The 27087-nt window shown below is 42.6% G+C and overlaps 1 protein-coding gene across 1 annotated transcript in view; it reads right to left on the bottom strand.

The window, feature by feature from the left end:
* mgat4a (alpha-1,3-mannosyl-glycoprotein 4-beta-N-acetylglucosaminyltransferase A) overlaps positions 1 to 27087 on the bottom strand; it is a 281788-nt gene that overhangs the window by 39944 nt on the left and 214757 nt on the right. The window contains exons 8-9 of the mRNA XM_043692233.2: positions 23589 to 23703; positions 8657 to 8787 (exon numbers count right to left, since the gene is read on the bottom strand). Coding sequence (XP_043548168.2) covers positions 8657 to 8787; positions 23589 to 23703 — 246 coding nt within the window. The remainder of the gene's footprint in view (positions 1 to 8656; positions 8788 to 23588; positions 23704 to 27087) is intronic.

Here is a 27087-nt window from a genome sequence, read left to right as displayed (position 1 = left end):
CGAGCTCAGCAAGCAAACCAACAACCTGAGCTACAAACTTTCTCCAAAATCTCAAAACATAAATACTGTTTACAACAACATGCCATGGCTTGGTATTTGTGACTAGTAACTCATCTCCTGGGTCCCTCATTCTACCACTTAGAAAGCACAAGTCCCAGCACCACAGAAGTGTTAGGGTGCAGGAGTCAGTGTTTCAGCAATATCATGCCTGCACTGATTTTTTTTACCCAGTTCCAATCTCCTATGTTTTCCCTCAGATCCCTGCACACCATTTCTTTCCAAATAATCATCCAATGACCTCTTGAATGCCTCAATTGAACCTGACTCCATCACACTTCCAAGCAGTGCATTCCATGCCCAAAAAACTCGCTGTGTGAAAAGCTTTTACTCAAATCATTCTTGCTTTACTTGCACATCACCTTAAATCTATGCCCGCTCATTAATCAGGAGTGTGTTATAATGCATTCTTTAGTGTAGTCCCAACAATACTCAAGAATCTCAATTCCATTCCATTCCATGTTATGAAGGTGTAGAAGTGTAGTATACCTTTAAGAGAATGAAGGACTTAGAGGTACAGAACACTTTTACGCCTTCATAACATTCCCACTTGATAGAATCCCTGTAGTGCAGAAGCAGGTCATTCAGTCTACACTGACCCTCCAAAGAGCATCCCACCCAGACTCAACCTTATTCCCTATAATCCTGCATTTTCCATGATTAATCCACCTGACCTACACATCCCCAGGCATTAAGGACAATTTAGCATGGCTAATACACCTAACCTGCTCATCTTTGGACTGAGGTAGGAAATCGGAGCACCTGGAGGAAACCCATGCACACAAAGAAAGAATGTGCAAACTCCACACAGACAGTTACCTGAGGGTGGAATTGAACCTGGTTCCCCGGCACTGTGAGGCAGCAGTGCTAACCACTGAGCTACTATGCCATCCCATCACCTTAATCGTTCACTCTCTTGATCACTAGTTCACCACTGCAGCCTTCTGTATGTCTACAACATGCATTACTTTTTCAACGGAACTTTGAAACACACAACCACTACTACCTGGAAGTACAAGAGCAGCAACAGCATGGGAACACCACCAGCTGAACATTCCCCTCAAGTTGCACCCTGTCCTGCCTGAGAACTATTATGTTCCTTACTGGGTCAAAATACTGGTACAGCCTCTTTTCTAGCAATGGAGTTTGTTTCAGTACACAGACTGTAATAGTTCAAAAAGAATATGCATCACCACATGGACAATTAGAGATAGGCAATAAAGCTTAATTTGCTGGTGATGTGAACATCCTATGAATGAATTCAAAAGAGTTATAGCAACAATATAGCTATCAGGTCCATATGCTACTGATCATGACATGCACATTCTTCTCTCCACTACTATAGCTCTGACATATAATCTGTTTTAGTAACACTAATGAATATACATTTCTAAACAAACAATTAAACTGTCTACATCTCCAAACATAATTTTCTAATCATCAATACCATAACTGTTGATTGCCCAAATTAACCCCATTAAACTGAATAGGCAAATATACTTTAAAAGCTTCCAATCAGATGTATTATACACATTTCTTTTTGGTGCTGTGGTTGCATGCAGACGGCTCAGCTTCTGACAAATTGTTTGAGGATCACTACAAGGACCTCTTTACTGAAGTCAAGTTTATGTTTAACTAAAATAGAGTATAGATTAGCTATCCTGTTCATCTAAAAGGTCTACAGTGTCAATACTTCTGCGTTGAACTCAATCATTTTAAATACACCAATAAAGTCATAGAGTCAAAGATGTGCAGCACAGAAACAGACCCTTCAGTCTAACTCGTCCACGCTGACCAGATATCCCAACCCAATCTAGTCCCACCTGCCAGCACCTGGCCCATATCCCTCCAAACCCATGTACACATTGGTTAGGCCACTTTTGGAATATTGTGTGCAATTCTGGTCTCCTTCCTATTGGGAGGATGTTATGAAACTTGAAAGGAGTTCAGAAAAGATTTATAAGGATGTTGCCAGGGTTGGAGGATTTGAGCTATCAGGAGAGGTTGAATAGATTGGAGCATTGGAAACTGAGGGGTGTCCTTAGAGGTTTATAAAATCATGAGGGGCATGGATAGGCTAAGTAGACAAAGTCTTTTCCCTCATATACACATTCAAATGCCTCTTAAATGTTGCAATTGTGCCAGCCTCCTCCACTTCCTCTGGCAACACATTCCATACACGTACCACTCTCTGCGTGAAAGGGTTGCCCCTTAGGTCTCTTTTATATCTTTCCCCCAAGCCCTCTAATTTTGGACTCCCCCATCCCAGGGAAAAGACTTTGTCTACTTAGTCTATCCATGCCCCTCATGATTTTATAAACCTCTAAGGACACCCCTCAGTTTCCAATGCTCCAATCTATTCAACCTCTCCCGATAGCTAAAATCCTCCAACCCTGGCAACATCCTTATAAACCTTTTCTGAACTCTTTCAAGTTTCATAACATCCTCCCAATAGGAAGGAGACCAGAATTGCACACAATATTCCAAAAGTGGCCTAACCAATGTCCTGTACAACCACAACATGACCTCCCAACTCCTGTATTCAATACTCTGACCAATAAAGAAAACATACCAAACGCCTTCTTCACTATCCTATCTACCTGTGACTCCATTTTCAAGGAGCTAATAACCTGCACTCCAGGGTCTATTGGGATTAAAAAGGAAAAAAAGCCTATTTTACATATATACACGAATATGGAAACATAATATTGATAAGTGATATTTTACACAGAAAATTAATGGCACAAGATATACCATTGATCCATCACTTTTATGCCACCTCTGCTGCATGATACATTAGGTATTGTTTCTCCACAAAAGTCCAAGAAAATGTTGTAATTTTAAAGCATTTTTAACATTAAGAATCATGCCCATTTTTTCCACACATGCATTTGATTTGATGGCAAGGATAATAAATGTGCTGTACATGGAGCCTGTCTTGCAGTAAGAAAATCTCAGTGGTTGTACATCATATACTTAGATAACAGGAGGCATACATATCCATTTTGCTTTTATTATCATACATATGCATTAATCTCTGATGAAGCTTCATACCGTTTTCAAACTGCTTTATTTTTCTGAGTATGTGTGCTGCCAGAGACCTGTCCAGTCTTTCAAGGTGGAGCTGCTAGACTACAAATTTCTAAGACAGACACAACTCAAATTTCATCACCCATGGGATTTAGGACACAAACTGTGGCAAGGGACAGTTTTGCAATTGATTCTCCAATAATTTGCACTTGTCACAGAAAAAAAAGAAAATTATCCCCATTTGGCAGTAAATTAATCTTGAATCCTATGTTATGACCTACCTTTGTCTAATATATCATAGAGTGATAGCACTCCTATAGAGGCCATTCAGCCCATTAAGTCAGTACTGACCCTCCAAAGTGCATCCCACAAACACTCAACTTTCCCTTCCCCACCCTATCCCTGTAACCCTGCATTTCCCAAGGTTAATCCACCTAGCCTGGACACTATAGGCAATTTAGCACGGCCAATCCACCCTGACCTGCCCATCTTTGCACTATATGTATATAATAAAAGTGAGACTTTTTCATTAGTGTAACCATATGATTTGCTCTCTGGTCGTAGTCTTTCCTACAAAAGGAAACAACCTTTCCACATCTATCCTGTTGAGTCCCCCAAGAATCTTGTATGTTTCAATAAGGTCTCCTCTTATTCTCTGAAATTCTAATGAATACAAGCGCAACCTACTCAACCTATCGTCATTTGAAAGTCCCTCCCTACCCAGGACAAACCTTCTCTGGACTGCCTCCAATGTTAGCATATTTTTCCTGAGGTAAGGGGATGTTCTAGCAGCATTTCAGCTGTGGTCTGATTGGTTGTCTAGTATAGTTTTATTAAGATCTCACAATTTTATATTCTGTTCCCTTTGAAGTAAAGGCAATGCATTTCTTCTGTCTTCCCTACTACCTGCTGAATATGGATCAAGCTTTCTTTTGTGATTTATTCACTAGGACCTCCAAACATATCTGAGCTGCAGCTTTCTACAACCTTTCTTCATTGAAATAATATTCAGATGTCCTGTTTTCTTGCCCAAATGCATACCTTCACATTTTGCACATTATATTCAATCTGCTATATTTATGCACACAACTGAACCCTGCTTATATCCCTCTATAGACTCCTTGTGTCATCTTCACCATTTGCCTTCCCAGGGAAGACTGTGACATAGTCACTGGATTAGTAATGCAGAACCCCGGGGTAGTATGCTGTGAGCTGAAAATGTGTTGCTGGAAAAGCGCAGCAGGTCAGGCAGCATCCAAGGAGCAGGAGAATCGACGTTTCGGGCATGAGCCCTTCTTCAGGAATGAGGAATGTGTGTCCAGCAGGCTAAGATAAAAGGTAGGGAGGAGGGACTTGGGGGAGGGGCATTGGAAATGCGATAGGTGGAAGGAGGTCAAGGTGAGGGTGATAGGCCGGAGTGGTGGTGGGGACGGAGAGGTCAGGAAGAAGATTGCAGGTTAGGAAGGTGGTGCTGAGTTCGAGGGATTTGACTGAGACAAGGTGGGGGGAGGGGAAATGAGGAAACTGGAGAAATCTGAGTTCATCCCTTGTGGTTGGAGGGTTCCTAGGCTGAAGATGAGGCGCTCTTCCTCCAACCGTCGTGTTGCTATGGTCTGGCGATGGAGGAGTCCAAGGACCTGCATGTCCTTGGTGGAGTGGGAGGGGGAGTTGAAGTGTTGAGACACGGGGTGGTTGGGTTGGTTAGTCCGGGTGTCCCAAAGGTGTTCTATGAAACGTTCCGCAAGTAGGCAGCCTGTCTCCCCAATATAGAGGAGGCCACATCGGGTGCAGCGGATGCAATAAATGATGTGTGTGGAGGTGCAGGTGAATTTGTGGCGGTTATGGAAGGATCCCTTGGGGCCTTGGAGGGAAGTAAGGGGGGAGGTGTGGGCGCAAGTTTTGAATTTCTTGCGGTTGCAGGGGAAGGTGCCAGGAGTGGAGGTTGGGTTGATGGGGGGTGTGGACCTGATGAGGGAGTCACGGAGGGAGTGGTCTTTTCGGAACGCTGATAGGGGAGGAGAGGGAAATATATCCATGGTGGTGGGGTCCGTTTGGAGGTGGTGGAAATGATGACGGATGATACAATGTATATGGAGGTTGGTGGGTGGTAGGTGAGGACCAGTGGGGTTCTGTCCTGGTGGCGATTGGAGGGGTGGGGCTCAAGGGCAGAGGAGCGGGAAGTGGAGGAGATGCGGTGGAGGGCATCATCGACCACGTCTGGGGGGAAATTGCGGTCTTTGAAGAAGGAGGCCATCTGGGTTGTACGGTATTGGAACTGGTCCTCCTGGGAGCAGATGTGGCGGAGACGAAGGAATTGGGAATATGGGATGGCATTTTTACAGGGGGCAGGGTGGGAGGATGTGTAGGCTAGGCAGCTGTGGGAGTCGGTCGGTTTATAGTAAATGTCCGTGTTGATCCGGTCGCCAGAGATAGAAATGGAAAGGTCGAGGAAGGGGAGGGAGGAGTCTGAGACGGTCCAGGTGAATTTGAGGTCGGGGAGGAAGGTGTTGGTAAAGTGGATGAACTGTTCAACCTCCTTGTGGGAGCACGAGGCAGCGCCAATACAGTCATCGATGTAGCGGAGGAAAAGATGGGGGGTGGTGACAATGTAGCTGCGGATGATGGACTGTTCCACATATCCTACGAAGAGGCAGGCATAGCTGGGGCCCATGCGGGTGCCCATGGCTACTCCTTTGGTTTGGAGGAAGTGGGAGGATTGGAAAGAGAAGTTGTTCAGGGTGAGGACCAGTTCAGTCAGTCAAAGGAGGTGTCAGTGGAAGGGTACTGGTTGGTACGGCGGGAAAGGAAGAAGCGGAGGGCTTTAAGTCCTTCGTGATGGGGGATGGAGGTGTACAGGGACTGGATGTCCATAGTGAAGATAAGGCATTGGGGACCGGGGAGGCGAAAATCATGGAGGAGGTGGAAGGCGTGGGTGGTGTCCCGAACGTAGGTGGGGGGTTCTTGGACTAAGGGGGATAGGACCGTATCAAGGTATGCAGAGATGAGTTCGGTGGGGCAGGAGCAGGCTGAGACAATGGGTCGGCCGGGGCAGTCAGGTTTGTGGATTTTGGGCAGGAGGTCGAAACGGGCGGTGCGGGGTGTGGGACTATGAGGTTGGAGGCGGTGGATGGGAGATCGCCTGAGGTGATGAGGTTATGGATGGTCTGGGAGATGAACATGTTTTCCAATCCCACCATGGCAAATGTTGCAATTTGAATTCAATAAAATTAGAAACAAAGAGCCATACTAAAGGTGACTGTTACCCATCTAGTTACTAATATCTTTTAAGGAAGGAAATCTGCCATCCTTACCCTGTATGGCTTACATGTGGCTCCAGCCCCACAGCAAAGTGGTTGACTCTTAACTGATATGGGCACTAAATACTTGTGGTGTTCACATCCAGTGAGTGAACAAATGAAAAAAAGAGGACTACTTTTATGTCATCTCAATCTTGGCATTTACCTCCATCACCCAAGTCATAAATTTGTATTGTCAATAATTGTGAACCCAGCATGATCCATGTGGCACTCCCGTAGTTACAATCCTGAAAATGCCCCCTTAATCCCAACTCTCTGAATTCTATTAGTTAGCAAATCCTCTATTCATGCTAATTTACAAACCCCAATGCTATGAGCTCTTATCTTATTAAGTCACCTTTTGTGCAATACCTTACTGAATGTTGTGGTTCTGTTCGCCGAGCTGGAAATTTTTGTTGCAAACGTTTCGTCCCCTGTCTAGGTGACATCCTCAGTGCTTGGGAGCCTCCTGTGAAGCGCTTCTGTGGAGTTTCCTCCGGCATTTATAGTGGCCTGTCCCTGCCGCTTCCGGTTGTCAGTTTCAGCTGTCCGCTGTAGTGGCCGGTACACCACAGAAGCGCTTCACAGGAGGCTCCCAAGCACTGAGGATGTCACCTAAACAGGGGACGAAACGTTTGCAACAAAAATTTCCAGCTTGGCGAACAGAACCACACCAACGAGCACCCGAGCTACAAATCTTCTCCCAAACTTTGAACACCTTACTGAATGTCTTTTGGAAATCCAAGTATATAGCATCTACTAATTCCCCATTATCTAATCTACCTGTTACCTATTCAAAGAACTTGATTCATGAGGTATGGGTGTCATTGGCTAGACCAGCACTTATTGCTCACATGCAATTTCCCAGGGGGCAGTTAAGACTCAACCATATTGTTGTGGGCCTGGAGTGTCGTGTTGGCCGGACCAGGTGAGCATGATGGATTTTTTTTGCCAGTTAGGACATTAGTGAAGTAGGTGTCAAACATACAAATTTAAACTTTCATCTTGTATTCAAATCCATCCATGGCCATATCCTTTCCCATTTTTGTAAATCTCTCCAGTTCTACAACCTTCTGGAACTCGAAAATTCCCTAATTCTGGCCTCCAGTGGATGTTTATTTTCCTTTGACCAATAAATGGTGGTAATGCCTTTAGTTGCTTCAAAGAGACAAAACAAAACTTGATAAAAGCACAGGATCAATTTGAGATTTAAATAAAATTCTGGGAAATCTGATTCTGACCAGCCACCCTGAGTATTCCAACTGAGTCAAGGAAATCATTCCAGCCTGGCTATTTCCTTACTGGGCCACTCTATCAGATCGAAGTATCAAGGGACTTTGTACTTTCAAGAAGCAGGGTGTACACATTCAAGATCAGCCTCACAGTCTAAGCTATTATCCGGGTCAGGATTGTGCTGTGCACCCCTGCCAAGTGACAGATGGAGTAAGAATGCCAAATCTCATTTCACATTTCTCTCTTAAATGCCCACAGCAGGATGACACCTTCATCTTCTGCCTCTGACCTGTTTTCAAGTATACCTCAATAAATAAATAAAACCAAACAGTGACTTTAAGCAGGAAAAGCTTCATCCAGGTTATATTCATGCTGTTATGGAAAGCTGACCCAAATCAAAATTCATCTGTTACCTCGAGAATAAATTTACAATCTTTCCAATGATTAAATTATATTTGAGCTATCTGTTTAGGATAAAAGTAGAAAAATATAGGAATTGAAACAGTTGAGCTCTTAATGAATACCTAAGCATGTGAAAAAGGTACAGATTGCTTTGATCTTTACTGAACCCATAGCATCCACTGCTGAACGTACTGGGCTGGTCTCCCAAAGGCAGGTACAATAGATGGAAACATAATACAGCTTTAAAGGACAGGCAGTAACTTTAGCTTAGCGACCATCTGAGCTACATCTGCAATGTTACACAACTGTGGAAGACGCTAAAGAATGATGCAAATCAACTAAGCTTTTACAGTCTTTTGCTGTTAGTGATAGGTCATTTTCCAATTAGCATCTATCCGACAGCTCTAAGTCAAAATGTGTCACATGGGATAAAATTATAGAGCTAGAATTTACATCCAATCATCTTGGCTGTTGAGAAAAATGCACAAATAGGTCACAGCACTTCTCAGGTTAGTAAATTAGTAATCCTATGTATTTTAATTATATTAATAAAATAAACTAACTATAAACAACAGGTTCTCATATTGCAAAACAGAGCTGGAGTGTATACATGCTACAAGACAAAATTCTGCACTTACTGCATCTTTTTCAGGGTTGCAAACCTTCACCCACAAGATATGGTCTAACAGCCAGTCAATGGGTTTCTCCTTATGGAACATCAGGATGAACTCCACAATAAGATTCAAATCAGGAGACTGAAACATTTTACCTTGTGAGATAAATGATTAACAATTAACAAATGCAACTGTTGCAAAATTATTTGATAATAGCATTGACTCAACATAAAATAATGCTCAAATCACATCTGACAATTCGATATAGCTGGACTCTCAATTCTTTTTTGTAGCTAAAATGCATGTTGTGACATTGCTACATAATCCTAAGTATTCATTTTCACATGCTGCAACTCTGTGATCACACTCATTGTAGTGTGCACAATTTACCAGACTACAACCAGCAACATTAAACCCACAGTAATAAGAGGTCAACAAACACAAGAAAATGTCTCCAATTACGTTGAAAAACCTTGTGTTCTTTAAAAATAAAAATCAACCTTTTAGACTTCCAGCAGCTTCAGCAACTCAATTTTCTAATTTGCTTTTAGGCATCAGGCCAAAATTAGAAAATGGCAAGCGTCAAAAGTGCTACTTAAAAGAGAAAGAGGTAACCAAGGAAATTTGAGACACTCTTCTTTGTCTGGGAATGGGCAAATTTGAAGAATTTGCAAGAACACTTTTACTGGCTTATCAAGAAAGAACGACATCAATTTAATGGAAATGTATGGATTTTCACATGGTACTTGATAAGGTGCCACTTGCAATATTTGCAAAGGTTAAAGCATGGGCTATAAAAGGGAAATTAGATTTACAAATCAAAAGACTGTGGAAAGTAGTTAGCAGGAAGATATGGACTTAAATGATGTGGTTAGTGATTTTACCCAAGGATTAGTGCCGGAGCAAGGAATGAACTGGACACTGGCACAAGAAGAATATTAAAGTTCAGTGACACCAAATTAATGGCCTAAAAACCAATCTATTTGATCTCCAGAAGACTCTTGACAAGGTGCCTCACAGAAGGCTGCTAAATAGGATTAGATCCCATGGTCTTAAGGGCAATGTACTGGAAAGGATAGAGGATTGGCTGACTCACAGAAGGCAGAGAGTGGCAATAAAGGAATCTTTTTCAGGACGGCAGCCAGTAGAGTTCTGCAGGTGTCAGTGTTGGAACCATCACTATTCACAGTATACATTAATGATCTGGTCGAATGAACTGACAGCACTGTTGCTAACTGTGCAGATGACACAAAGATAGGTAGCATTGTGGAAGTGGGGAGACTACAGAAGAACTTAGGCCAAGGGAATGGGCAAAGAAGTGGCAGATGGAATACAGTGTGGGAAAGTGTGTGGTCATGCACTTTAATAGGAAGAATAGAGGCATGGACTCTTTTCTAAATGGGGAAAGGCTTCAGAAGGGACTTAGAAGTCCCGATTCAGGGTTCTCTCGGACTTAACTGTAGATTCATTTCGCAGTTAGGAGATCAAACACAATGTTAGCATTCATTCAAAAAGGCTACAATACAAGGGCAGAGATGTACTATTCAGGCTGTATTAGAGTCTGGTTAGACCACGTTGGGCCTTGTATCTAAGGAACAATGTGCTCGGATGGGGTCCAAAGAAGATTTACAAGAGTAATCCCGAGAATGAAGGGCTAGTCATATGAACAGCAGTTGAGGACCCTGAGACTGTTCTCCATGCAGTTTAGAAGGATGAGGGGGGATCTGATTGAAACTTACTGAATATGGAGAGGTCTGGATGGAGTGGACATGGAGACAATACTTCCACTAGCAGGAGAGACTAGGACCAGAAGGTATGGCCTCAGAGTGGATGCACGGCTTTTAAAACTGAGTTAAGGAGGAACTTCTTCAGTCAGAGGGTGATGAATCTGTGGAATCCATTGCAGCAGAAGACTGTAGACATTAAGTCATTGAGGGCATTTAAGACAGAGATGGATAGGTTCTCGATTAGTAAAGAGATCAAGAGTTACAGAGAAAAGGCAGGAGAATGGGATTGAGAAACATTTCAGCTACAATCGCATGGCAGAGCAGACTCAATGGGCTGAATGGCCTAATTCTAATGCTATATTTTATGGCCTTATGAGGAAGAACATAGTCAGACATTGCAGGAAGATAGACAAGAATATTAGCAGACAGATGACGGAAATAATTCAATACTGGATAATATAAAGAGGAACATTTTGTGGGAAAAATTGAACAACGAAACAAGAAACAATATTGGAAAAGTTTACAAAATATTGACTAGGACTCCAGGCTTTGAAAAGCAAAATAGTGTTGGATTTGTACAAGGCATTCTTACTTTCAGAAAAATCAAGGAAATTCTGCACAAATTCAGCAGTTCTGGCAACATCTGTGCAGAGAGGAAAGAGTTATCATTTCTCTCAGAAATCCACAGAATTCTGCTTTTATTATTGGCATTGCATCTCTATTCTGCAGTTCATTGTAGCACTAACAATTGCTGAAAATCAAAATTCAGTGAGGGGACGTCTGGTCAGGTCCTGCAGGGTTGGGAATATCAGGTTGGATCCTGGAAGAGGTCAAGGACTCTGGGGGTCGCATAGTTGGCAATGTGTGATGAGAGTCTGTGGGTCTGCTAAATAGTTACTCAGGAATCAGACTATGTATTTAATTGTCTAACAATTATGTCACTTAATTTTGTCAGAACCTTCTGAAGTCACAGATTTAGGTGGACTTTCAAAGGGGTCCCAGCAGAAAATTCCATTTCCTGAGCAAATGCTTTGGGAGTCTGCTCTGACAGGGATTCCTAGCATCCCCATGTGCAATTCCGGCCTACAGTAGCCTGTCTCCCTATTGGAAAATCTGTGCCGAGCTTGCTAGAAGCTCTGATGATTGGAATAATTTAGATTTTGCCTTTAACTGGTCTCTGTAGGTTTCTGTACAAGTGATCACATGCTTCTCAACCACAGCTGGAATAATTTGGACACTTCATTATAGGGAGCTTAACAGACTGAATTTAAAACAGATTTTATTTTTTTCCAATTCTTAATAGCATTCCTCTGACACTTTCCTCAAAGGACCATTACTATGTGTGAATCTACCAGCAGAGTTTATTTTGCTATATTAGTGGAGGGGAGAAAGGCAATTAGAGGGATAACAGGCTGAGGTTTTCTATTATTTTGGCAGTTTTTCTTTGAGTGAGATTCAAGGCGGGTGGTCTGCGATGACCCGTGGAGACTTCCCGTACACACTCAGCTCATTATTTAGGGAAGCAGGCTCTTTGGTGGATACCTCAATGAGGAATCTTGCAGCAGGAGAAATGGAAGTGCTCTCCACTGCTGGGACTTTGCAAAGTCCATTCTGCTGCCACCGAGTACTTAAAGCCCAGCGGTGCACCGATTCAGATGCTGCAAACGAGGAACTGCCCTTCGCACCTTGGTCTTGAAACATTATCCCGAAGGAAACGGTCCAGAAAGGGAAGTTAGCTCCTTGGTTCACTGACACAGGCCTGGAGGTGCTGGTGGATGGGGTGATGGAGAGGAGGACAGTGCTGGATCGTGTTGACCAGCAAAGAAGATCCCGTGCTACCTGCCCCAGCCAGCCTACAGAGAGGTAGTAGCCCAGGTCAGTGCAGTCTCTCAGGTGAAATGCAATGCACAGCAGTGTAGGGAGAAGATGAATGATCTTACAAACTCTGCAAGGGGAAATGCCACCATTCTTCTCTCTGCTAGCTCACACTCACAGGGTCACCACCCTCTCTCACTCTGTTACTGCACACTCATCTCACCAAGACTCATGGACAACACCTCCCATAATTGCATGCAGCATATCCACTCAACAGTTCTCACATACCTCACTGACCTAACCCTTCCTGCCCTGAGCAATGCCCACTTAGTCACCACCACTCCTGCATCTGCATCACCACTAATGCCCTTCCAGCAGCTGTCTTTATACTAAGTCCCTCTGTTTGTCTCACTGCAGCAAAAAAGTTGGCTCACCCCAGACCATGTTTCGACAGCAGAATGTTTCGACAGCACCCCGACTGACCTACGCCTAGTTGCTGGAATGGTTGGACTTTCCCACAGGACTGACTGTTGCCAAGCCACTGGATTGGAATAGGATGAAGCCCTTGACTGACTGTGTCCCCTGACTGAACAGTCACCCCTGACTTTACTGAGGACTAGCCCATTTTGATTTTCACGCAGGGTCATTGTTTGAAGAATCTGCTGCTGACACATGTTGTAGGTGTGACATTGACATAACATGATACTGTACTGCAAAATGGCCACCCCCGAACTGTCCAGTGCTCTGAACTGTGACAAGCTATCAAAAAAGCAACACAAGCCACAGACACCACCACCCTCGAGGTAAGGTAAAAGGTAAATTAAAAGCTATTAGAAGCACCCTGTGTATGCACTGCCGTGTACCCTGTGTGAGATGTTGTATGACAAATCACAATGGTTCCATTAAGCCAGCTTTTATTCCAGGTTTTTTTCTGAATATATTGCTTGTTTGAGATTGCTAGCTGAATGCGTTGATCGAAGAACCACAGATATTTGAGCTGTAACACTACTTCGTGGTAATCTGGACACACTGCCATTTTCTGAATCTGTTCTCATTGAACTCATGAACTTAACAACTCGTGAAAATGAGTTCATCTTTAATGACACCCAATATGCCTAAACAGATGGTGTTGCCATGGAAGTCCCTCTGGGCTAAGCTCTTGCAAACATTTTCATAGGTTTTCACAAGAAATGTGTTTTTGATGGAATTGTCCCTAACAATTTTCTGATACATAGATGCTACATTTGATATATCTGAAACTATAGCTGCATGTAAGAACTTCCTTCCATATCTTAATGACCTCCAATTCTTGCTCAAACTCACCTTTCAAATGCAACTGTCTAAGGAGTTCCTTAGTATTGAGAAATCTGAGAATGGGATTATCTACTATTCTCCTCCAAAACCAGCTGTATCCGGTCAATGAACATATGTGATTCCAAAAGTCCAGTGTTTTATTGATCATAATGTCAATCTTGTAAATAAAGCCTGAGCCAAGTGTTTATCGCAGAAGCCTGATGCTGAAAAAGGCCACATCAATTTGATTTTGTGGGGCAATGGCCACTTCAGTCAGATCATTGCTTGCTGTCTGTCACATGGAATGGGCCACAGATAATCTTGGAAGGTTCCAGTATCTCAAAAGTTGCACACTATTACTATGCAGTAGCAACACAAATGATATTTTCCACTAACAGCGTGCTTCCGCCAAAGGCAAAAGGACATTCTTCTTCAGACACTAATGAGTAATATACAATATGCATTCCAGTGGGCAGAGTGTGCAACAAATCTGTATTATATCTTTGCACCCTGCTTCCAGTAAAGATTCTATCCCATTCTCCCAGTTCCTCAGTCTCCGTTCCATTTATTACAATGATGCCAACTTCGACAAGGGAGCCTCAAAAATGGCCACCTTCTTCCTCAACCAAGGATTCCCCAGCACTGTAGTTTACAGAGCCCTCAGATGGGTCCAACCCATCTCCCATACTTCAGCCCTCACCCCCTCTCTTCCTTCCTGCAACAGTGATAGGGTTCCCCTTGTCCTTATCTACCATCCCACCAGCATCCATACCTAGAGGATCATTAACTGCCATTGCCGCCACCTCCTCCAGTGAGATGCCACCACCAGACACATATTTCCCTCCCCTCCCTTGTCAGCGTTCTGCAGGGACTATTCCCTCCGAGACACCCTGGTCTACTCCTCCTTCACTCTCAGCATCCCGACCCCCACCACCACCTTCCCCAGCTCCACTGCAACCACAGAAAGTGTAACACCTTTGGTGTGGCACGGTGGCTCAGTGGTTAGCACTGCTGCCTCACAGCACCAGGGTCTCAGGTTTGATTCCAGCCTTGGGCAACTGTCTGTGTGGAGTTTGCACATTCTCCCAGTGTCTGCGTGGGTTTCCTCCGGGTGCTCCGGTTTCCTCCCACAGTCCAAAGATGTGCAGGTTAGGTGAATTGGCCATGCTAAATTGCCCGTAGTGCTAGGTGCATTAGTCAGAGGGATATGGGACTGGGTGGGTTACTCTTTGGAGGGTCGGTGTGGACTGATTGGGCCAAAGGGCCTGTTTCCACACTGTAGGGAATCTAATCTAATCATCTAAACCTGTCTATTTAGTTCCTCCCTTGTCAGTATCCAAGGGCCCAAACACATCTTCCAGCTAAAACAGGTCTTTACTTGTATGTCAGTCAATCAAGTCTACTGCATTCACTGCTGACAATGTGGTCTCCTCTCCATTGGGGAAATGAAGTATAGACTGGGTGGCTACCTCACAGAACACCTCGGTTCTTTCTGCAAACAAAAACTTTGACCTTCCAGTCACCTGCCACTTCAACAAACCACTGTATTCCCTAGCCAGCATCTCTGTCTCAGGCTTGCTGCAGTGCTCCAGGTAAGGTCAGCACAAGCTGGAAGAACAGCACCTCATTTTCTGCCAAGGGACCTTGCAGTCTTCTAGACACAATATTGAGTTCAAAAACCTTAGGGCTTGATCTTCTCTCATGTCCTTACCCCTATCTCCACAATGAAGCCTTGGTATCACATGATTTGCTATTACACACCACCCATTGTTAGCCATTAACAGTCCCTATTAACAGCTTTTCACTCTCCTGGCCAGATTGTTATCCATTCCTTTGTTTGTCCAACTGCTCTTCTTCTTCCTTGGGCTCTATCCCCAACTGCCATTTACTCCTTACCCCCTCCCCACATCCTATCTGCTGCACATAAACCGACATTTCTCAAGCTATCATCAGTTGCTCAACCCAAAACGTTAACTCCAGAGTGCTGCCAGACCTGTTGAGCTTTTCCAGCAATTTCTATTTTTGTTACTGTGAAGTAGATTGGGAAAGCAACAAGTCAGTACCAGAATGAAGTAGGCTGGAAGAAGTGTGCAGCAAGTCAAGCTCACTGTGAAACAGACTGGGATTATGGACCTGCACGGGAATGACAGTGTCAAAAAGGCAGTTTCATCCAGTCAGAACTGGACTGTGACACCACAGGAAAACAAGTAGTTGATTGCTGGGTGATTGCTCAATAACTCTCTTGGTTGCTTATAATTTGAATTCAATAAAGGGTAGCTGAAATTAAGAATCTGCTGAAGACCATGAAATCATTACTGATTGTCGGAAAATCCCATCTAGCTCACTAATGTCCTTCAGGGAAGGAAATCTGGTCCGGCTACATGTGACTCCAGATCCACAGCAATGTGGTTGACTCTCAATTGCCCTCTGAAGTGACCTAGCAAACCATTCAGCTGTATCAATCACTCTGAAGTCTCAACAAAGAAATGAAACCAAACTGACTACCTGGCATTAACCTGTGCACCAGAAAAGACAATAGCAGAAACACCCCTGTCGACCCTGCAAAGTCCTATTCACAAACATCTGAGGCCGAGTATCAAAATTGGGAGAACTCTCTCGCAGTCTAATCAACCAGCAATCTGATATAGTCATACTCACAGAATCATACCTGACACACCACGTCCCAGACACCACCATCATCATCCCTGGAAATGTCCTGTACCACTGGAAGACAGACCTGGCAGAGGTGGCAGTACGGTGGCATACAGCTGGGAGTGTGTTTTCCTGGGAATTTTCAACATTGACTCTGGATACTATGAAACCCCATAGTTTCATGTTAAACATGGGCAAGGAAACCTCTTGCTGGTTTATCAGGTACTGTCACACTTGGCTGATGAATCAGTACTTCTCCATGTTACACAACACTAGGAGAAAGTCCTGAGGGAGGTAAGGGTGCAAAATGTACTCAGAGTGTGGAATTTCAATGTCCACCACCAAGAGTCGCTGATCAAGCTGGTCGGGTCCTAAAGGACATAAAGGACATGGAGTTCAATGCAGATAAATGTGAGGTGATTCACTTTGGGAAGAATACAGGAAGGTTTCATACCAAAGTCCCTCGGTGTTTCACATTTTTGGTATCTCTCCACTCAAATAATAGACTGGATGTTGATACTTCCTGTATTAAACTTCATCATCTGCCAAACTTTTGCCCACTCACTCAATCTATCTATATCCCCTTGCAGATTTTTTTATGTGCTCATCACCTATTTTTGTTGTGTCAGCAAATTTGCCCCTTTCTACAAATCAGTAAAATCGATAGCAAATAATTAAAGCCTAGGACTGACCCCTGTGGCATTCCACTTGCTAATTCTTTCCAACTTGAAAAAAAACCATTAATCCTGACTCACTGTCTTCTGTGTGTTAACCAATTCTTAAACCACATTAATACATCCACCCTAATACTGTGAGTTCCTATCATGTGCAATAGGAATTAATGTAGTACATGGATTCTCATTGAATTCCTTGTGAAAAATCAAAATGCACCATATCTACCTGTTTTTTATACACCAGCTAGGCAAAGTCTTTTCCCTGGGGTCGGGGAGTCCAGAACTAGAGGGCATAGGTTTAGGGGAAGAGGGGAAAGATATAAAAGAGACCTAAGGGACAACTTTTTCACGCAGAGGGTGGTATGTGTATGGAATGAGCTGCTGGAGTAAGTGATGGAGGCTGGTACAATTGCAACATTTAAGAGGCATTTGGATGGGTATATGAATAGGAAGGGTTTGGAGGGATATGGGCAGGTGGGACTAGATTGGGTTGGGATATCTGGTCAGCATGGACGGGTTGGACTGAAGGGTCTGTTTCCATGCTGTACATCTCTATGACTCTAGACTTAAAAACCTCCAGAAAACCACATTTCCTTTGCACAAAATTATATTGACTCTGTTTGATTATATTCCTTTCTGAATGTCCTGCTATTTCTTCCTGAACAATGGATCCCAGAGCATTCTTCTAACAACAGATGTATATGAACTGCCTGAGCCTCGGGCAAATCAGTCATGATTTCACAGAATGGCAGGACAGGCTTGATGAACTCAATGGCTTACTTCTACTCCTATTTCTTCTGTTCTTCAGTGTCATCTCTGGTACATTTCAATGACTGGTGGATCATATAAAACAGCACATCACGTCAGCAGTTCATAATAGGTAGAGTACAAATGGTACTCAATGTGCTTGTGCATGTAAAACTCCGAACACAGAGGCTAATTTTAGATGTGCTTTTGTAATTGTTCCATACTTGATGAAGAATCCCAAGTATGCTCAGAATTACTAACAAGCTAACCAGTTTAAGATTTCCAATCAGGTTTGTAAAGTGGCTCACTTACACTTGCTAGAAGCTCCGTACGTAGGGATCTGACCTCTGAAGGGAAAAGGAAAATATGCAGGCATTGTGCCTTTTTTTGGATTAAACAAAATTATAAGGGACAATAGCTCTCTGGTGTATTTTCCATGGCAACATCTAGAACGATAGAACAATCAGAGCTGAATTGCAATCTGATCAGCACTCTTTTCTCATGCAGAATAAATAGCTACTAAATTTGAAATTTGGTGTTTTTGCATGTCCTGAAGAAAAGCAGAAAGCTACAATAGAATGTCATTTTTATTCAGTAACACTCAAGCTCTGCACTACCAGGTGACGAATTAAACTCGGAGGCCCCACATTCTGTAAAACGTTTCAGCAGTGATGAAGACCAGCTACACCACTTAAAAAATCATGCATACCTAATGGCAGCAGCTTTACATTTCTCTCCCGTGTTTAAGTTTCACAATTTAAATCCTTCTGTTTTGAAGAAGAGTCACAATGAAAAATGTTAACTCTTACTTCACACAGAGGGTGGTGGGTGTTTGGAACGCATTGCCAGCAGAGGTGGTAGAGGCAGGCACGGTAGTTTCACTTAAGATGCGTCTGGATAAATGCATGAGTAGGTGGGGAGTAGAGGGATACAGATGCTTAGGAACTGACCGACAGGTTTAGACAGTAAATTTGGATCGGCTCAGGCTTGGAGGGCCGAAGGGCTTGTTCCTGGGCTGTAAATTTTCTTTGTTCTTATTTCTCTCCACAGATGCTGCCAGATTTGCTGAGTTTTTCCAGCAATTTCAGTTTTTATTTCTGATTTCCAGCATCCACAGTGCTTTCAGTTTGTCACAATTAATAAGATTTCAGTACCAAGTCTCTTGCTGCACTGTAGGTGATACAGACTGCGCGTTTGAAATTTCTGTGGGTCACTGCACATGTTGTTGTCTGAATTATTCAGTGGTGGTGGTGCACGACATTAGTCTTACTGCTATTCTCAATGCAAAATCCAGTTAAGTAAACTAATGGGCAAGACATCTCAAAGCAGTGCTGCTCATGGCACCATGCTGTACAATCATTACTCTCCGAGATGTTAGTGATCCATCTCCAGATTTAAAAGATACAAAAAGTGAGAAAAACAAAATGCTGTCTTAATACAATATCAATGCAGTTGTGTAGCCATAATACATATCCACATGAATTTGACCCTGGAAAGACTATGGAAAACTAAGTGTCCACAATCAGGAGTCACACGACACCAGATTATGGTCCAACAGGTTTATTTGAAAATACAAGCTTTCGGAGCGCTGCTCAACTCCTAGATGATACATCATTTTTTTGTTTAAATCTTTAAACAATGGGACCAGGGGCTGCCCACAATACTTGGCATCCCATTGAAATGAATCAGTTAACTACTGAGGAAAAAAATCTCGAGTTAAAGTCTCAGGGCAGCTATTTGGGGCTGAGATGGAGAGACATTTCTTCACATAAAGGATCATAAATTGATGGAGGTTTGCCCCCAGAGGTTTGTGGACGCTCAGCCATCGAGTATATTCAGGGATGGAAATTGATAGGTTTTTGGATTCAAGTGAATAAGGATTATAGGGATCAAGTGGGAAAGTAGATCATTAGTCTAAACCAGCCAATATCTCACTGAGAGTCAGCCATGACCTTATGTAATGGCAGGCCAGAAGGATCAAAAATAAAAGAAATACATATTGACCTTAAGTTGTCTGAAGTTCTCACAATTTGCCCAGGGCTGCAGATCAGATTCAAACTGTCACAGAACATTTCCATGAGAATGGATCAGTCATTTTTACCACTGTTATCCATCTACTTGGAAGTTCTATTTTTACTTGCCTTCTCCCAGCCACACAAATTTGAAAATTCTAATCATTCGTTATCTTAACTTAAAGTTTAGTGACAATCAAAGAACATCAAAGGCTTCGTTAATTCCCAATAGTGGAATCACCATCTGCCTGTCCATATAAAGTAACAGCAGCAAAACATTTGTGTAACGAACAGTTTATACGGATGTTGTTTTATTTGGATCCAAATCAAAATGGGTTCATGTCTGCCTAGATATAAAAGCTATAAAAAAGCTCTTAACATGAAAACACTTGAATATATAACTAAACATAGAAAAAAAATCTATTTCCTAATTGTGACATTTAGTGTTTATAGTTTAAGCAACATGTTGCCGATCTTTCATTTGGTTTTAATTGTTTGAATTGACAGATGACGTGACCTGTTCCCGTTGTTCTGTCACTTGCACTGACAACTCCAAGAGCTGATTAATAATAATCGAGCTTTAACACAGCCGACTTTTTACTGGCTGCTCCATGATTGAACAAGCTACAGAACTGGTTGTGTGAAGGTTACCAGGCATTCGGGAAAAATGTCTTCAAAATAGCAGCTATGAACTGCAAAAGTCTTTAGGAAACCTGACGAAGGTGGGGGTGGGGAAGCTTTCCAGCCATGTGAGCCTGTGTTACCGTTCAATGAAATCTTGGCTGAACAGAATCTTAATTTGTAACCATCTGCCTTAGCTGCAAAAAAACCCTGGGTGACAAAACTGATCCCAGCTTTCAAAATAATAATCAAGCTACCATTTACTGCTTGTTTTGCAAGATGCTTCTTACAATGGTAAATAAAATGTGAAAGGTGATTGATAGGATTACGGATAAATACAGCGAGGAGCAAAAAGGTCTTAAGGATAAAGATAAAACAAGATTATGAAAAGGTAAAACGAGATTAAACACGGATAGGTTATCCTGGCAGACACTTCTGACAAGCAGCTCAGTGAAATATCACAAATATTCAAACAAGGAAAGAGCAAATACAGATCTCCACACAGCAAAGAAAATTCCTTACCAGGAAGGATTAGTCTCCAAATTTACTTGTCGATTTCTCTTTTATAATGAGGTCCTACTACTGTTTGAAGACTGTCAGTTTAAGAACATCATCAATGTCATGGTTCCCCTTCCTGTGACATTGGCCCAGTTATTTGTTGTGCTACGGGCTGTGCCCAATGGCCTGACTGCGAGTATTTTAAAATGAGTGGCGCATGGAACAATGGATCCCCATGAACTGTTGGAAGTCAAAAGATTAACATTTGTTTTTTCAATGAGGGATTACTTTATAGGGATTACTTGCACAATACAATTTGACAGACATACAATATACTGCATGATGTCTGCCTAATTTCATCACTTTTTCCTCTAAATCAGAATTGCTGTACATAATTCATAGCACAAGGGAATGATCTGGTTGATTTGTATGTCAGAGCACCAGACGGCATCCTAAAGAATGTTAAGGATTTGGAGGGATATGGGCTGGGTGCTGGCAGGTGGGACTAGATTGGGTTGGGATATCTGGTCGGCATGGACGGGTTGGACCAAAGGGTCTGTTTCCGTGCTGTACATCTCTATTAGTTGTCTGGGCATGGAACATTCAGCCCTCACTCAAATATTTTCCAATCAACTTATTTCATAGATGGTATTTCACATCTATGAATTGGAGCAAATGGGAGCCTCCTGGCTCAGAGGTGGGGGCATTGCCACTGTACTACAACAGCCCTTTCAGCACTCACTCAGAAGGATGACCTGCCTCAGAGCTGGCAGCCAATCCCGACAGTACCACAAACAGTAGTGGGCATGGCTGGGATGATGGGCTATTTGGACTCTGGGAAGCGCTTAGTGTCCAGGACCAGGTAAGTATGCATGGGGCTTAGAGGAGGAGCAGGGGGATGACTGAGAGAGATGGGAATGCCCAAGGAAGCAGGTGGGTCTTCACAGACGGGTTGAAGTACCAGGTGAGGGGGTTAATGTGAACCTTCTTGGGTATGAGCAGCACAATGTTAAATCGAGGTGATTGATAGAGGAGTTCCCCAATTTCTGTTCAATACCTGAGAGGTGTGACTTTAAGGTCTCCCTCAACATCACTGTTACCCCTCCCACTCCACCCTGAACTCCTCCTATCAACCTCAAATTGAGGTAGGTGGGACAGGTAGACATGATTGCCCAATGGCAGTCCTCAATAACTCAAAGGCAGTAGGTCAATTCCCCCCATGCCTTGCCCATTCTGCTGTGAATGTCAACAGGTTGGATAGGCAGAGGGACCATCACTGGGGGTAATTTTATATCACCTCCTCCCACAAGGATGTTGGCAGAGGATTGTTAAATTCTGCTGTAGGAATCATTAAACTACAGATTGAAAGCCTGGGGGCCATAAACAGGTTATCAAGTTACTGCAGTTGGAACTGGGTGCAACTAGTTTATTTGCTATTCAACCCAATAAATTCACAGTTTCCACTCACGATACAGCTGTAAAGCCCAAGGCCAGCTTTTTCAATGGCTAATTTAAATTAGGATATAGAAAACCTGCAGTAGAGGGACCTTGCTGATGGTGGAAATGTTAAATGAATGACAATCTGCTGCCCAAAGCTTTACAAAATTACTTTGTGGACAGTCTTGTTGGCTGTTCATGAAAAAAAACTATGAATGAAGCAGAAAAAGGAGAAAATGTGCAATATACACTGTAAACAGAAAGTCCAAACACCCCGGCATTGGCGCATTTTAAACTTGTAAAAGCATAAATAAACTTCATGCAGCTCGTTGTTTAGAATTATAGAATCCCTACACAGTGTGGAAGCAGGCCATTTGGCCCATTGTGTCCACACCAACCCTCTGAAGAGCATCCCACCTAGACCCAGACTCACCTCCCCACCCTATCACTGCAACCCTGTATTTCCCTTGAATAATCCACCCAGCCCATACATCCTGCAACAACTATGGGAATTTAGCATGGCCAATCCACCTAACCATGTTCCATGTCTTAAACATGGAACATGCATAAAGACACACACAACTATAATTTGCATTCACAAGCTTATTTTCCATAGACTAACATTCGTAGAGTCTTCAGTAGGGTCAGAGGATGTTTGGAAGCTGATAAGGTACATCATGGTTGGGGGGTTTGGGGGTGAGTGGTAAGAGAATCCAAGGGGACAACTGAACCTCAGAAAGTGGCAAAGGGAAACATTGGAGAATGATGGACTCAGCGACTGAAGAGCTGCAAGCTGAAAGCGAGAACCAGAATCAGACGAGTCATGAGCATGGGATAGGACTAGTAGATGAAACGGCTACCGAAATGCATGCAAGAGAAGTTCTGATAAGACTTGAAACCAAGGCTCAGGCCTGGGATCCTAAAGTCAATGTACACAGGGACAGGGAGTCAGTGGAGCGCATCAGGAAGAGCAAGATAGTGTTCCGGAATTTTGAGAGGAAGTGGATTCAGGTCATAGCTTTTTCACCATTAATATTTCTATGCTTCCTTTCTTGTGGTTACCCAGACAGCTGGATGCCTCCCTAAAGCACATGAACATTACAAACTTATTTTGGATTTTTTTGGAGCTCAAAAAGGATATAGATGAGGAAATGTGTAAGGAGAGAATCTGAGAATTTGATTTGAGGTAAATGATAGGGTTTGGTGGCAGATGGTGAAAGCTCAAGCAGACATTTTTACGGAGGAGGCAACATGTGTAGTTTGAAACAGCATGCTGTAAAATGATACTTTGTTTCAATTAAAATAATCAGAAATGCAAACAAATATGAACATAGATTCAATTATAAACATTTTAGTATTCATAAGTACTAATGCAACAATTTCTTTTCTGTGGTATTGTTGGTAGACTTTAACATAAAAATGCATAGGCATTGCCAGTTGTGACTTTTCACTGTTATCTGCGTCAGAAATATTTTCTTACCTATAAATCCCAACTGCGAGAATTCTAGTACCATCCAATCTTCAGAAGAAAGCTGAAGTGCAAAATTTTTCATGGTGCTGAAGTAATGATCTTTGGCAACTATGTCATCTTCAAGCTGCATGGAAGCACAAATTAGTTTTAGGCAAAGCTCAAAATTCATCATGCCTTAAAAAATTTAGAGGACACTGTTAAAACAGGGACAAAGTCAGGCAAAATTGCGAGTTTTATGATAATGCATTCACAAGCACTCAGTGAATAAACCTTTGATGGTTTATTCATACATTATGAATGAGTTTCAGTTTGATGATTGAAACTTAAAATTTTATTATGGCCTAAAGGCAGAAATGACAGTGAATAAGGGAAACACAGGCAGCTTGGAGGAGACAAGAGCTTGCCACTGAAGAAGTGATAAAGAGAATAAACAGAAGCATGAACGGGTTGCATGAGGACCAAACTTTCTAACAAGCCTCTCAAGATGATCAACTTTGCTGCATTAGACAGTTTGTTCCATGAATCTAAACAGAAGCTGAAAATAGATAATTTGTAATTATTTAACCTATACTTCAATAGATCAGACTTTGTACACTGCTAAAGAGATGGAAATGTCATTACTTTTCATCTTGCATGTACCTGAACTGCAATAAAAGAACACTAACTTTAGAAAGGGATGATTTGGAGATGCCAGTGTTGGACTGGGGTGTACAAAGTTAAAAATCTGGTGTTGTGTGATTTTTAACTTTAGAAAGGGAACAACCACTGGGTACAACTTATGAAGAATGTGGTTGGCATGGTGATGCATCAGGAACTGTTAACTGCTCTCTGTTAACCTTCTCTGCAGCCGTAACATTGTATTCCTCGCTCTGTTCTATTGCCCAAATGCACTTTGTATGGTATGATCTGCCTGTACTGCACGCAAAACAAAACATTTTGTTGTACCTAGGTACATGTGACAATAACAAATCAAAACAACTCAAATTAGAATTTCAAACCAGGCCAGTTGCCTGATTGGCCAGGCCACTGCCACACAGATCCACCGGGTCTCTGCTGTACGACGAAGCAATTAGATCAACCTTTAATGAGAGGGTCATTTATTAATTATACATGTCAAACAACACTGATATTTGGCCATTTGGCCTAACTAATCCACGTTGCCATTTTGAGTTCCACTCCAGCATCCTTCAATCCTTTCATATTATTCGCCTCAACTACTCCTTGTGGTAGTGGGTTCCACATTTTTCTTATGCTTGGTAATATTTCTTCTGAATTCCATGGTTAATTATTTTATATTTCAATTGATAGTCTATAGTTTTGCTCTTCCCACCAGCAAAAAATATCCATTCTGTATCTACTCTTGATTAAGGTTTGAAATTAGGTCAACCTTCAGCCTTCTATTTTCAAGTGAAAAGAGACACATTCTGTTCATCATTTCTTGATGGGTATGATTTCATGGTTCCAACATCACTGTCATCCATCTTTTTGCACACTCTCTCGTGCATTGATGGGCAAATTGCTCCTCTCCCTGGAGAGGGAGCAGTGAAGGGGAAATAACTGGGTGAATTGGACCTGGGTGGATACTTGCCATCTCTTGCCCCTTCACCAATTAGATTCCAGATGAAGTAGTCCATCGGGGACTTCCTTGAGCCACCGACCAATTAAGTGAATCAATGGCCACTTAAGGGCCTCAACATACTACATCACTGATCACCTGCCTTCCCAACAGGTCACCAAAGCGGCTGATTTCTGAACTTGGTAACCAGGGCAAATGCCTGCTGGGTTAGGGTGGGAATCCAACTGCCCCAGTCTGGAGTCGAGTGGCTTCCAGAGGTCTGGCTTTGCCTTCAAACCCCACATAGTCCTCTCTCCTCAAAGCCCACCCCATAAAAAAAGAAAAAAAGATCACCCTTCCTATTCCTGGATCCCTGCAGAATGGGCCTAAATCAATGGTCTTTAGGACCCAGAAGCTGTTGAACTATTTTTAAAAATTCACTCGCGGGATATAGGTGTTGCTGGCTGGTTAGTATTTATTGTCCGTTCCTAGCCGTCTTTGAATTGAGTGGCTTGCTAGACCGTTTCAGAGGGTAGCTGAGAATCAACCACATTTGCTATGGGTTGGGAGTCCCATGTAAGCCAGACCAGGTGAGCATAGCAGATTTCCTTCCCTGAAGGGCATTAGTGAACCAGACGGGTTGCTTTCCCCCAACAATCAGCAATGGCTTCATGGTCATCAGTAGATACTTATTTCCAGATTTTAAAAAAAAATTAATTTAAATTCCACTATCTGTCATGATCCCCAGGACCCTAGAATATTAGCTGAGTTTTTTGGATTAATAATCTCATGATAATACAATGAGGCCATCGCCTCCCCTGTTGGCCTCGGATTGGCTGGCAACTTCTAGGAAGCCTGGAAGTCACTGTCAAGGCCTGCAATAAGTCAAAATATTTGCTGAAAGTCACTGGTTTGCTCCTACCAAGATAATTGACAAGTGGACAAGCAATCTTTCTTGGCAATGGAGTGGCAAATTAGTCAATATCTAATACACCTACCCTACAATTAGTGTCATAGAGTCATACATCACAGAAACAACCCTTTGGTCCAACTCAGCCATGCTGACCCAATATCCTAACCTAACTTAGTCCCATTTGCCAGCATTTCGCCCATATTCCTCTAAACCCTACCTATTCCCATCTAGATGCCTTTTAAATGTTGTAATTGCACCAGCCTCCAACACCTCCTCTGGCAGCTCATTCCATACTTGCACCACTCCCAGCATGAAAAGGTTGTCCTTATGTTCCTTTTAAATCTTTCCCTTCTCATGTTAAACCTATGCCCTCTAGTTTTGGACTCCCTTACCCTGGGGAAAAGACCTTGGCTATTCACTCTGTCCATGCCCCTCACGATTTTATAAACTTCTATCAAGTTGCCCCACAACCTCCAATGCTCCAGGGAAAACAGGCCTAGCCTATTCAGCCTCTTCCAGTCTCAAAAAGGGAAAATTGTGACTATATCATTTTATAATATGATGATCATAACTATACACAGTATTCAAAGTGTGGTCTAACCAAAGCTTAAGACAAGTTTAACAATAACTTCCGTCTTTTTCAATTCCAACCCTCCACAAATATATCCTAATGATTGTTTTGCTTCTTTTAGAAGCTAGAGAAAATGGTCTTTGTAAGGGAACGGAGCAATTGTTTATCTCAGAAAATGCCAGCCTTAAATTGTAATTTGAATAATTGATGAGGCCAGGGCTGGAAATCGACTAGAAATCCTGACATCAAGTACTTAACACTTCTTGTAAATGTTTTGGAAAAAGCAATAAATCAATGACCTCTAAATTATTAAGTTATGATCACATAACTTCGTTACACTGCTATGTGCATATACTCTAATGTGTTAACCAAAATTATTGCACTGTTTAGCTCCCCAGCTTTCATGGATTAGAATATATTTTAACAGGATCAGATATTAGAAATAACATTGATTAAAAGAAACAACAGC

This window comes from Chiloscyllium plagiosum, unplaced genomic scaffold, assembly GCF_037043375.1.
Source record: "Chiloscyllium plagiosum isolate Xiang-an unplaced genomic scaffold, Cpla_swu_hap1 HiC_scaffold_6, whole genome shotgun sequence".
Lineage (NCBI taxonomy): Eukaryota > Metazoa > Chordata > Chondrichthyes > Orectolobiformes > Hemiscylliidae > Chiloscyllium > Chiloscyllium plagiosum.
Note: the sequence above shows the minus strand (reverse complement) of the source record. Positions and strands in the feature narration are given on the sequence as shown.